Source organism: Kryptolebias marmoratus, linkage group LG8 (assembly GCF_001649575.2).
Source record: "Kryptolebias marmoratus isolate JLee-2015 linkage group LG8, ASM164957v2, whole genome shotgun sequence".
In the NCBI taxonomy this organism is placed as follows: Eukaryota; Metazoa; Chordata; class Actinopteri; order Cyprinodontiformes; family Rivulidae; genus Kryptolebias; species Kryptolebias marmoratus.
In genome coordinates this window covers 16983958-16998207 of record NC_051437.1, presented here as the reverse complement: position 1 = coordinate 16998207, position 14250 = coordinate 16983958, and the positions used below count along the sequence as shown (strand labels likewise).

The 14250-nt window shown below is 39.4% G+C and overlaps 1 protein-coding gene across 1 annotated transcript in view; it reads left to right on the top strand.

Moving 5' to 3' along the window:
* hoxc4a (homeobox C4a) overlaps positions 1-6386 on the top strand; it is a 13958-nt gene extending 7572 nt beyond the window's left edge. Inside the window, exons 3-4 of the mRNA XM_037976949.1 lie at positions 5781-5913; positions 6245-6386. Of these exons, the coding sequence (XP_037832877.1) occupies positions 5781-5784 (4 nt within the window). The 3' untranslated portion in view covers positions 5785-5913; positions 6245-6386. The remainder of the gene's footprint in view (positions 1-5780; positions 5914-6244) is intronic.
* Positions 6387-14250: the final 7864 nt, after the last annotated feature.

Sequence of the window (14250 nt, the reverse complement as noted above, 5' to 3'; positions counted from 1 at the left end):
ATCCTGCGGCGGGTGCATCACTGAATGTCTTGCTCCTTTTGTTAAACAGGGTAACATCGGACAGTGTTGAACCCCCGGACAGTGGTCCACTCTGCAGCCAGCAGAACTTCACACCTTCCAAACTCCTTCTTTGACTTAACTCATCTCAGATCGTTTCATTTTTTTAAATTTTCATAACTTTTCATCGCAGCTGATACTAAAAGAAATTACTGAACATTTATATTGTTAAAAAATTCATTTCAGACGATGGCTTGTTATTTCTCTTTAAATTTAGAAGAACAAATAAATGTCCCAGTGATTAGTGGCTGTCTAAAGAAGATGAGGTAAAAATAGTTTCACTCTGTACGATCACGTGATTTCCATAAAAAAGGGTCCCTGGTCAGCTCCTGCGTTTAAAAGCAAGCTGCCAATTATAGGTGTTTGTGACAGAACTGGGACACTTCACGGGTCATTGTGATTAGTTTATGAGCAAGAACCTTCAAGGTTCAAATGAACCAGGCAAACTTTTTTTCACTAGACATAAAAAATATTTCAAACCATTACCTAAAAATTTTAAATGTTCCTATTTTAGTTCCGTTTTAAAACAAAACTTGTGGCATTCTTGATGTGGTAACTACGTCTCTCTCTTTTATAATTTATTTGTAAGGTTTTCACAATTTTTGCAGCTTTAAATGCATTTAAACGCTTCACTTAGACCCTTTTAACGTGCCCTTTTACTTTACCAGAAACAAATATATTCAGAGCTGATGGGAAAACATTCTTGAGCATGCCTGCCAAGATAAACAACTGGCAGGGAAAGGAAAAACTCGTGTCTATGTGTGTGTCAGCTGTTGTGGGGTCTATTTTCCTTCTCCTCGTGTCTTGGAGGCAACAGGTGAAGCTCAGATTACACCAGAAACTGTGGTAACACGCACCTGAAGGTTTCAGCTCCTGTAGCTGGAGGTTTGTGTTCAGCCAACAAAGCTTATTTACCCAGAAACTCAGTTTGCTTCTGCCACAGTTTATTACAGCCGCATATGTTCTTACTGGATTTATGAGGATAAATACAAAGGGATGTTTATTAGTGGTAACATTTGAACAAAAGTCGTTTGTTAGTAATAAATCAGTTTTTTGCACAAATGTTGAGCCTCCTCAACTAAAAAATATTGACACATATTTAAATTCAAATAGAAAAAGTGGCTTATATGCGTCTTTATTTTTCTGTCAACGGGATACAGTTTAATTTTTAAACTTCAGAGTTATTGTCAGATATTCAAGCAGAATAAAAAAATCCAGACAATATTTTCTTTCTTTAGTATTGTTCCTACTAATATTTAAGCGTAAAATAAATTATTTTTATGTGCAGATGAAGAAGTTTTCTGTCCTAAAATGAGTCTGAGGAGTTTGTGAGGCGGTGATTGTTTCTAACCTCACCATCTTGGGGGAACATGATGTATTCTAGGAGTTTGAAGTTCAGCTCTATGTGGTTTCCTGTCTGATTTTGAGATTGTTGAATCACACGTGATTTCCTGCTCACTTTGCGGCGCTGCAGGCTCCCTGTGATTTATGGAGCACCTCTGGCGAGGCCTCTCATATAAAAACTTTTACGCACGGAGACATGGAAATATTTAAACAGGAGCAGAGAGGAAAAAAAAGAAAAAAAACCCAGCAGTGATCGGCTGCTCTGACACTCACCTGCACGGGTTTTTATTACCAGCATTTATTTTCAGGCTGAGCAGCTCCATGTGTTTGTCCACTCGTCATCAGGTGAGTGGCTCCTTCAAACCACTTTGGGTTTGTGATGAAAGGTCGGTGTATTGTTCTGTGTGTTTAAACTGCAGCCGCGGCAGCTGCATGAAAAAAAGGGGGCTGAGAGTTGAAACAGGGGTCACGTTGCTGTTTTCCAGGGATGGAGAGTTTTAGCATGCGCGTTCTGACCAGCAGTGTCATAAATCCGTAAATCTCTCGGTCTCTCAGGGGTGTGTGTGAGAGAGAGAGCCAATGCGCCGGTCTGTTTGGGCTCGTGACAGAGCCGGATTCATTTACATAAAAGTAGATTTTTAAAACCCCATCAGAAATGTTCGGATGATTTGCTGCCAGCGCTGGCAAACACGAGTCAAAAGCGGGCTGCACGGAGCACTTCCTCCACCGGCACCACCTCTGCAGACTTCACCTCACATCAGGAGATGATGGCCTGCATGAACTTACGAGTGTACTTTATGTCATCATAACGCCTCGCTGAGAAATATTTAATTAGCCTATTTGCTGCATCGTTGAGGACCCTAGAAATTAAAGTCATTTCCTCCGTTGAAGGTGTCACCAGAGGCCCAGACACTTACCGCGCTGAATTATGGTTATGTTATTCACTTTTCATCAGCAAGAGGTGATCTGAATATGCGATCCTGAGACTATAGATTCTCAATTATGCATAGGTTAAGTGATTTGATTTGTTCTCTGACAATTATTCTCTGGTGCGACAACCAGTTGCGTCTCTGCTGCAGAGGCAGAGGCACTTCGAGCACTGAGGATTGTACCCCTGCGGTCGTGTTTTTACACATCAGTGTCTAAATAAGATGCAACAGATGTTAAGGGAAAAACAATCTTCCTTTTTAAAAAAAATTAAAGCAGAGGACTAATGGACTAATAATAAACTTTTAAACAAATAAAGTATTACTCCATATTAGGCTTAAACATTACATGAAAGGACAAATTATATTCGAAGTTTGTAAGCATTGTTTTAGTGTACTAGTACCGCATACCATTGCTATAAACTTTTGTTAAAGTGTTATTTGACCCCAGGTGCTTTCGAGGGATGACATTCTGCCCCGAGCAGCTATAATCGTTCCCCTGCAGGGAACGCCGTAAAAATGACACACAAACGCTTCAAACGAGCTGGAATAATGGTCGAAATCTGTCTAAAGCGTGTTTCTATTTCCTTGCAAAACATGGTTTCACGGAAACAGTACTTTAATAATCTATTTTCTATAGTTACCTCATGTTTGATCGTGTTTTGAATTAAACACACTAATACTATGCGGACAGGAAATCTACATTTTCTGATTTTTACACTTTTAAAATGTAGTTTCTTGGCTCCGGGCTGCAGGATTGATCAGCCTTCACTCAGGTGAGGCCCAAATTAACACTCCATGTTAACGCACGTGTTTATCCAAAAGTCAGAACCTGTTTATGGAAGCAGACATTGTGCGTCTTCTCCTCACGTATGAAGTGCAGTCTGCAAACTCTGCTCCTTTCATTTCACTCTGCATTGTTTACAGCAATATAGGGCACCGGGCCCATAAATCTTCTCCTTGCTCTGCCAAGACAGCGCCATTTGTATGCACCGTTTTAACCGACAGCATCCTCTGCCCATTAACGTCTTCTCCCTAGCTCTCTTTCAGTCTCCTCTTATCTGCACAGCTCTGTCCTCTGGACATGCATTAACTGATCCGTGCTATCCTCTGGAAAACAATTATGTTTTTATTTTTTAGTATTTTGTGAGCGTGCAAAGGAATATTACATTAATGTCGGTTTTATTTGCGAGGAAAATAAAAACATTTATGCGTCGCAGTCGAGTTCAAATTCTCGTGCGCAACTGCGAACCCTCCCCCGTCTTCTCCAACACCGTTTTTTCCCCTCTCCTCTGAACGTTATTGGTATGAAAAATAAAAGTTTATCGACAATTTCCCGGGTTGTTTGTGTCAGCAGGAGAGAGAGAAGGGGGGAGAGAGAGAGGAGCGCAGAAGGTAAAGGAGGAATTGTAAAAAGGGTTGACACCCAGAGCGACCGGCGCGCTTTTGTGTGAGAGAGAAAAATGATTTATTGCCGCCGAGGCGGTTCAAACAGAGTTCACGGAGAATTGTGGTGGAGGCGCGGAGGAGCTAAATTATGGTCTTGCTGAGCCAGTATATCACAGATTCTATCTGCAAATTCAGAGAGTGTGTGTTCAAGGGTGTGAGGCAAGGAAAACAAGATGAATTTAATTACTTTTCCCTCAATTCACTTAGTCCTGAGGTATAATAATAATAATAATAATAATAATAATAATAATAATAATAATAATAATAATAATAATAATAATAATAATAGTATTTTATTTGTTTAGCTTTTTGATATTTCCCATTTTATTTTATTTTTTTAAAGTGGCCTCTGTCTATTTATATTATCCATAATAATAAATAAGAAAATAATTACTCAACTACTGTTGTTGTAAAATTATTTTGTTTAGGCCATTTTTAATGCAAGAAGTATTGCAAGGGGCTTTTAGTTATTGCCATCATGTCCTCATTCGGACTTAAAATTGTTCTGCAGTTCATGAAAACCCTGTGGAGTTGTGACTCCAAAGGCGCAGGTAAAAGCTCGGTGACGGTGGCAGCGTGGGGGTGAAACGTAAAAAAGGGAGGAAGGCTCTTCTCCTCCTGCAGCCCTGAGTGCATAATCCATCACGTCTGAGACATCTAAAGAGGGTTTTCTAGACAGCTTTGTTGCAGTGAAACACCACAAGGAACTTGGGCTGTATGTGCGTGAAGCTTGATTCAACAAAGATTGATCCTCGCGCACAATACGCGCCAACAGTCCTCTGGAAGGGGTTCGCTTTTTGGTGTGCCAGGTTCATTATTGTTTGTGCATTTTTGCACGTGTTTGTGCATTGTTAAACAAAACGCATTTATGAGTTTTTTTTAACCCTCCCCCTCTCTCACATCTGCTCATTTAGGCCACAATTGATGCAGCTTTTAGTGTACATAATTCTATATATATATATATATATATATATATATATATATATATATATATATATATATATATATTACTTGGTTTTAAAATTAAGCTGCAAACTCCATATTTTATTTAACTATTTTTCACCTTCATAGCTAGGCTATAACGTTTTTATTCATTTATTTATTTTAGTCCCCTGTGTGCTGAAAACAGACGCACATGTCTTCCTTTTGTCCATTCAGTCGTGCAGGAAAAAAAGAGGGGAAAATGGGTGGTGGTGGGGGAAATGTACATCAAAAAAAAAAAAAAATGTCCACAATGTTGCTTCACAGAACCACCAACCGATAGTGTAAAGTGAAGCCTGATTAATGCAAATGAGTCGGCCCTATAGAAAGAGAAAAATCTTTAATGATTGCCTCCTTTGTCTTTGTGCAGCAATGACTGTCAAGCCTTTGTCTGACCACTCCCATTGAATGCTGCTCGGACAGTTAGAAGCATATGTTATTTAAAGGAAAGCCCGCCAATTTAGAAGGTGAATGTGCTACAATTGTTGCGGACTGCAGTTACCTGAAATGATTTAATTCCCTTCGTTTTAAACGCTGATAATACCTTTAATGTCGACAAAGAAGCGTCAAAACTCGAGGGCATAGCCAGAATATGTACTGTGATTTTATCTTTGCCCGTGAAAAAAGCCGTTCAGAGTGAAATTCCTTTTATTAAATTTATCTTTAAAACAGCTTTAGGAGAAATAATGCTTTCGGTAAACATCATCCACACATTATTCCGTCGCGTTTAAGCAGAATCTGTTCGCTTTTTTCTTTCTTTTTCTTTCTGTCATTAAAAACCTACCGCAAACCAGTTCAGGATGTCGCTGCTTCTTCAGTTCTCGTAAAATGATTTACAATAATAAAAAGAAAGCTTCTAATAAAAACAGAGTCCTCATGCAGCACACGTGGAATCTTTGTTTGTCTACCCCCTCCTCCTCCTCCTCTTCCTCCTCTCTCTGCCTCTTTTTTTCCCCCTTCTCCTTCTTTCTCTTTTCTTAGCTTCTTTTCATGACTCTTTCTATGATTTTTTTAAATCCCTAGATAAAAAAGCCGGGCTGCTCATGGAAATGTCTGAAGAAATATTGCAGAAGCTTCTTCGGGCACACCAAGTTGCCAGCAACTCCGGAGCTCCGTCATTGGGCGCACGGACCCACGTGACCACGGCACCCTGATGGTAAATATTACCCAAGTGTTCCACATGGTTTTACTCCAAATCCTCTGTCCTGCGTACCTTTATTCATTCAGCTTAATTGTGGTCGGATATTAGGCAAATCCTCATTCTTTTAGTGCTGCTCGGGGACCTCTGGGTTTTTATTTGAGGCAGTTTGATGAGCTGGGTTCATGGACCCCCAACAGTCTGCTGCCCTCCCGCTGCAGCTGCGTGGCAACAGTTCTGCAATGAACTCTGGACAAGTGCCAAACCTGAGCGTGGGACGCAGTGAAAGAGGAGGAGGAGGAGTCCCAGATGCAGAGCAGCACACCATGACCTCTGCTGTTCCTTTCAGCTCCAGGTTGGACCCACATAACGTTTCCGAGGGCCCACTGGGGCCTGTGGTTCGGTGCCAGGCCAAGGGCAAGCTGGACATCAAGAGCAGAGGCTGCAGTCTCACCATCTGCCACTCAGGGGTCGTTTTTCCCTGGATGAAGTCACAGAAGACTGGACAATCTGGTAACTTTCCTTCTCTATCTATCTATCTATCTATCTATCTATCTATCTATCTATCTATCTATCTATCTATCTATCTATCTATCTATCTATCTATCTATCTATCTATCTATCTATCTATCTATCTATCTATCTATCTATCTATCTATCTATCTATCTATCTATCTATCTATCTATCTCTGAACTCTAAAACTGGGTGCAAACATTTACTTGCTTCCTTTGTGTTAAAAGAAACAACTTGCAAAATATGTGACATCTCCTTGCCTTTATTTAAATTTACGACTCAGTAGAACTGCAGCTGCACACGTGCTATCATGTATTGTTTTATGTCTCCTATGTGCAAAATAATGTTCACATTTAAAAAGCTGCAGCTCAAGGGCTGCAAATTTCAACTAAAGGTCTGTTTTTTTTTAAATGACAACACTTCATTTGTTGATTTTCTTTAAAACACAGTTAACAAAAAGACTTGTCTAGTTTTTGGAATGCAATCATAAAGTATATCTGCTCACGTTGCTAAAAGGGAAGACAACATACACACAGGCAGACGTTGTAAAACACAAGATCAAACAGCAATTTCATTCCTAATTGGCTATATTTTTTATTAAGCCTTATTTATATGTTTTATAAAAGATGCTCTGATTTAACAACATGCCCAAGTATAACACAGTAGCAGTCTGTTATTTTAAAGAGCCTCCCTTTTAATGTAACCACCATAGGTGTTATTAAACATCCATTAACCCCTCCTCATCATATTGGTATCAACAGGGCCCTGGTATTGCTCATATACATGTCAAACTGAATCCCTAATGGCGGTTATTTTCAGTGGTGCTCCCAAGGTACCTTTTAAGTGACTGAGATGGGGATTTGACAGGTCTGCTTCCGTGTGGAGCTCTGATTAATGTGGCCTGTCAGGCAGCCGCGGTGGCGTCAGATGTTTTCCCCAGACTGCTTCTTCGGCAGGGAACTTTCCCTGAACACATGACACACCAGACAGCCAGTCTTGTAAGGAGTCTCAAGCATGACTGAATAGGAACTGAGGGCTCCACTAGGTCTCAGGTTGATTAGCTGAGTATTAACGTGGGCCTCGCTGGCACCTGAAGGCTTCCTGAAGGCCATACATTTCCAGATTGAGATGTCAGACATGTGGCACTTCCCCTTTTACCTCTTTTTCTTCTTTATGTGCTTATCTCCATCTTCAGCCAGCAGTCGTGCGACAGGCAGAGGCGCGAGGAGGGAGAGAACAGCCTTCACCAACAACCAACTGCTGGAGCTGGAGAAGGAGTTCCACTTCAGTCCTTACCTGCGGCGCCACCGGAGGCTGGAGATGGCAGCCGGGCTGCAGCTCACCGATCGCCAGGTCAAGATCTGGTTCCAGAACCGGAGGATGAGGCACAAAAAAGAGCAGAAGTATGGCAACAAGGAGATAGGCTCGTCCCAGGGTTCTCCGTCCGATATAAGTTCTTACTCGGACTACATGAGGCTCCCAGTGGCATGTGCTGTCAGAACTTCCTCCGCGTCTCCCTCAGAGCTTCTCTCTGGGGATTGCTCCATGTCCTCCCTGTTTGGCTCATTTAGTGACAGCAGCAACGCTCAGAGTCTTTACCCTGCAGATCTCTCCCATCTAAACTGCTTGCTTCCATCTGCTGCAAATGGTCCACCACCTTCCTGCGCAGACATCGATGGCCATCAGCACGCCAGCTTTTCAAACTGGCCCTGAGGCACCATAAAGGCCATCCCTTCTGTGCTCTTAAAAATCTCAATCATATCTTCACTTACTTATAAAAAGACTGGGGGATGTCTGATCAGCATCCCAGGAATGCAATCCACTTAACACACCCTTTCATCCTTCATGATACATTTTAATTAAACTATATGAAAAACATCCTAATTAAAGGAGAGCTACTGTAATATCTTTCGAGTTTTTAGTCCGGTCTTTAAACCCACTGCTCACAGCAGGAGACGTTTGAACAGTGAATAAATACATTTTTAGACTTTATGGATTTATATTTTGAATGTTAATGCATGCAGAAACAGACTTTAAAGGAGTTTTCTTTTTACTTCTGTCGTTCATTTCATTCTTATACCATTAGGTGTCTTTTATGATCTGAACTGTAACTAGTTTGGTGTTTGTGTGAAATGTTTTACATGTAAAATGAACAGAACTCGTGTTGAATTGTTTTTGTTCGAGCCAATAAAGCATCCAGTCAGTCTTTCATACTTTTGTTGATTCACTGCGATGTCATAAACCGCACATGCTTAATAAAAGCATTTAGGGAACCCGTAATCTTGTACAGTGTTTCCCCTTTTTATTGCTTATTAGAATGACATCCTTTCGAGCAGTATTTCATGATTACGGTTTCTTGGATGGGATCCCAAAAGGAAAAATGAGAAGGGTTAGCGTATTCAAATTAAAGCGTGCTTTAGATTCATTGAAAACTTAACAGCGTTGTGTATTCAAGTTGCACAATCCTGCCTCTACCGCTCCCCTGACTCAGAGTTCCCCTCCATTAATCACTGAGACAAGCCAGTTTTTCCAGCATTCCAACCACAAGCTCTGAACCCAGTGGGCACCATGACAAGATCTCTCGCCTCCTCCTTCCCTGCCCTCGCCTTTTTCTATAGTTAAATTGTAATGCTGCAAGTTGGGTCTGGCCTCCCCTCTCAGGGGGCATGTTAGCTATGCAGAGTGGAAGTCTTTCCAGCGTGCCACAGGAGACCGATGCTGCTCAGTGGCCAAAGTCAACATATTATCTTAATGGATAATGATGCTCACTGGCATCCGTTGTGCTTTATGGAAAGCAGATTCTCGGATGTAAACTGTGTCATCTGAGTGTTATTTTCCTTTCAAAAACTGGATTTTCACTGAAGATTAGTTCTGACAGAAGTGGGTCAGACGTGCTCCAGGGTTTCAACAGTTTTGTAAGTCAAAGATAAATCTTCACATGATGAACGAGCAAACCTTCTTTTACACTTCCTAATGCGAGCGTTAGGGTAAATATTGTAAACAAAACTGCACACTAATTTTTGGGCATGCTGACAGTTTTATATCAGTGGCCTTACCGTGAATGAGCTGTCACAGAGGGCTACTGACAGCTATGAAATGGGGGAGCGGTAAAGCTGATCCCCTGGTGGTTCTAATGTCTTCCTACTCCTAATTCATTATCAGTCCCCAGATCAGCTGTCATTTTGTAAATATTCAACACTGCTTGCAGCAGGTTTTCGTGGGTGCTGGGGGAGCTGTTTTGCCGCTGTGACTTTATGGGAACTTTTTAAATCATATAAACATGCACAGCACACCTGTATCAAAAATTGGTGACAGGAAAAAGTGTTAAAGAGAGAGAAAGAGACAAAAAAAGAAAATGTTCTCCTGAAACAGTATGTTCACAGGGGACAGAAAGAGGGGGGAAGATTGTGAAGAAAGCAGTGCTAGATTCCTGAGATTCTTGGATATGCTTGGTGATTTATGGTTCTAATGGTGCTGAGGCTCAAAAAGACCTTTACCTCTTCTCCTCAGCACATTCGCCTCCCAGACTCTACAAGTCAGGACGATCTGCAGTAATTCTGTTGGTGGGGTCAAGGGGGATCCCCATAGGTCAAGGGAAGCCTCCACTCAAGGGCCTCACTGCAAAGGGGGAACACTCTACATCCATCTGAACATTGAGTTAGCCGGTTGTTCTCACATTAGGCTGGTTCTCGTTAGCACCTAAAGTCATTATTTCCCTCTTATTCACTTGACTCCTTTGACTACTTGACTTGACATCTGTTGTTAAAGAGAAATGATCTGCAGCGGCCAAAGATCCCAACATGTTTTTTTCTTTCTAAAAACTTTGCAACAGATAACTCTTTAAAGTAAGAAACGATTGCAGCGGATTGTTATTGAACCAGATTTGGATATTGTCTATTGTTATAAAAAAATATTGTTTTATTGACAAATATTTATTTGTCTCATTTAAAACGGTTGAACTGGATTTCCCACTGGACTTGAAAAATGCTCTGTGCGTCAAGACTTCTGCTTAGCTGAAACCAAAACTTTTCAGCTCTTAACAAAGACGTGTCACCTTAAATATTTCATGAAGCACATGACCCTGCACAACACAAACACTGAGCCGGCACATTGTCATGTTGTTGTCACAGTACGCTGCTGGTGTCAACATGAAGTGGTGTCCTCATTCATTGAACAAAGATCACTGCTGAACAGAAATGAGTAATGATGGCGGTGATAATCAGAGTCTGTGTGAGTGTCTGCATCAGTGATTGGTTTGATGTATGGCAGAAACTAGAAGGTCCTAAAACGTGAGAGTTCCCCAAACCGTCAAAGCTCAATGCAGGATATTTTCTCAAAGGCTTCGATGCTTCCATGGTTTCTTCCATACATTTTTTAAAAATCAAATTACTTGTGCGTACTTGTTGTCATTTTAACTATTCACACATCTGAATGTTTGGCCCAATTAAGAATAGTGTGCTATGCAGTTTAATATTTGTAACGTTTAGACTTTCTGAAATATTTAATGATAGTTACAAGGAAGTCCACATTGAGATTTTTTCAGTTCCTTCAAAACTATTGTTCTCTGAAACTTCAGCACACTTGCTCTGTTTTCGTGTTTTTTTTCTTTTATCTTTTAGTTATTTCTTAGCTTATTTTAATTTATAGTTATGATTTAGCTAGTTTTAGGTTTCAGCTACTAATTTGGAAATTTAAACTTTAACATATAGTTTTGCTAATTTAAGTTTATCTACAGTTCAGATAATTTTATTTTTTGGCTACTTTAGTTTGCAAATTTGAACTTTTAGCTATTGTTTTGTTAATTTTAGCTATTAGCTAATGTAAGCTTTTAGTTGCTGTTTAAATTTTAACATTTCAGTTCACAATTCATTGTTCAACAAACTTTCAGCAATCATTCAGCAGTCATTCAGAAGCATCAGGAGCAACAAGGTTCATCAGGAGCATCTCAACATTTACACAGAAAACATAAAACTGTTTATTTTTACATCATACGACATTGTCAATATGTAAAATTCATTAAATAAAAATGAGAAACCCACTTCTCAGCTTTTTGAAACCGGGATGTATTTCTTTTTATAGCAGGAAACAAAGTTTTAATATTGTGCCCAAATTTTGTTCTTTGTTTTCTGGGCATTAAGACAAGTGTGTGCCCTCCTTTTTATCTACTAATAATAAAAACACTTCCAACAGTAGAAAATAAATTACATTTAATATGTGCAAATAATAATAATAATGAAAAAATATTATGTACTTTAAACCAGAAAAATTATTTCAAAGTTCTGACAAAGTTTAAAAAGACATCCAGACAGCCTGGGGTTTTTCACAAATTAATGCAAATCTCAAAGTAAATCTAAAAAGCTCTATAAGACAGAAACATACAAAGAAACAGCAATGATTGCGTGAATCTGGGTTCAGTCAGTCACAAGCCAGTAAACCAAAAACATTTACACAAAATCATAAAGAATACAAAAGGCACCATTTTGACTCAATAAGAACAGATAATGTTTTAGAAAGCTGTGTAAAACCTAATAAATGAGGTCTGCTGCTGGAATTCAAAAAAGGTCATTAACATCAACATTGGGGAAAAAGAAACACTTTCTCTTTTTCAACTATATTTTTCACCAATCATGAGTCCTAAATGACTCCAAATCACCCCATTTTGTTTTGATGTAGTTTTCACAATCATTTATCTTTTTTTTTTTTTTTTAGGGAGCAGATTCAATAACATAAAACACTTTGGGGATGCAATTAATCAAAGGAAGTCACACAACTCTTCTCCTGTGAACCGTTCTTTTTCTTTTTTCCACACACAAAGGTCGAATTTCCATGTTTCACCACCAAACCGAAAATTCTGTAGAATTTGCTGACATGATATTTCAAACTCATATGGGTTTAAGTGAAACTGAATCGTTAAAGATGGCGTGACGTGCGGGATAAAACACCCAGGGAGTTCACAAAATCTAAGACCAAACAGATCCTCGTGAAACTGTGTTTCAGCTGACAGATAAAAAGTTACTTTAAACTAGAGGAAATGCATTTTCTGTGAAAATGCAATGTGAATGCTGAGAGCTGAATGACTGCTGAAGTTTGTGGAAGAAACTGAAACTGAGTTGTTAAAACTAAAAGAAGCAGAATGTTGGCTAAAAGCCACAAGAAGCAAAACACGAGCTAAAAGCTAGTAGCAAAAGGTTAGCTAAAAGCCTAAAGCATCAAAACAGCTAAATAAATCAGAAAGTTAGATAAAAGCTAAAGTAGCAAAAGACTACCTAGAAGCTAAAAGGTTCAAAATGGTAGCTAAAAACTAAAAGTAGCATAAGGAGACAACCTAGAGCGAATATGCTGAAATGGACTTTCAAAGAACTGAAAAATATTATGTGAATAAAGTGAAACATTTTGTAAAGGTTTTGAAAACCAAAAGTCCCAGCAACCATCTTCTGAATGAGTTAAACATTTTGAAATATGGATGGTTGAAGTAGTACAAAACCGATAACAATGAAATAATGAAAGATAAAAAAGAGGAAAGCATCAGTGTGAATTGGAAATTAACATTCACACAATAAAGCACAAAATGATCAACTGTTTTACAAGTCAGTCATAAATCTCACATTGATATCAAACCTATACTGTCGTAACTTTTTTAGAAATGACCATCACTGCAAAGACCTTGTCCACAGTGGAGTAAAACCCCAAACTTTTAGACTCTGTTCCTTTTAACCTTCCCAGCCTGTTCCTTCAGTAGCTGGATCTGCTGCCCACCAGTCCCTCTTGGAGCTTGTTGCTCAAGAAGACTGTTAAGTACCAATTTCCAGTGTCACCTTTATGGGTTTTATTTATTTGTCTGCTCCTTCTTGTGGAACAGAACCCGAGCATCACTCAGGTAGATGGATTATAACTCATCTGCTACGACTCATCACTCTTTGAAATTTGACTTCCTGAGCCTCATACAACTGTTACTGTCATATTACGGCCTGGCATTAGCAAGATCAATGACATCTTAAATGCTTCCCAGTTAAGGATGATCGGTGACAATAAAAAGGTAAGTTGGTGATGAAAGTGTCTCAGCGGTGGCGAGTGGAGCTGAGCAGCGTGAGGGAGCTGAAGCCTTCCTCTGAAGAACTCTGCTCAAATGAATGAACTTGTAAGTGCAAGAGTCACCCCGCTAAATGTCACATGTTGACCGTTATCGAATGCTCAGGAATTATTCAACTCCCAATGGCTTCATCACACAGGATCTAATCAATGCGTGCTTTCCTTTGGATTGTTCCACATACTGTATGTTGGAAAAACCTCACTGCAACTAAGCACAAAAATGATGTTGACAGCATGTAAATGTTGTACAGATATATATGATTTTGGATACTGAAAAAAAAAATTCTTTTTTACAGTAAAAACTAATGTTTGTCATGTTAGCTGAAAGAGATGCAACAACACAAGAGAAACTCAGTGTGCTTTGATTAATAGAACTGATCACAACTTGATTAAATAAATGTTTCAAAGTTCAGCAGAGATCATTCAGGATCTCAGAGAAAAAAAAAACTTTAAAAACTTAAAAGGATAGTTTAGGTAAATTGACCTGTGGGTCTGTTAAAAGGTTGTGAACCAACAGATATTTTACCTATTATTGATAGCTCTTTGAATGACCTCAGTTTGGATAAATACAGTTTAATTCTGACTGAACTGATGAGCTAACAGCTAGTCTGAGCAGATCCAAGACCAAAGCAGATTACTGTTGTCCTAAATAACTCCATTCTCAACATTTTTATGTTGAAATTTAAAAAAATCTGAGCAATGTCTTTAATCTGTTGTTCCAAAATTTGGGCTCAGGATCTGTGGGTCATGAA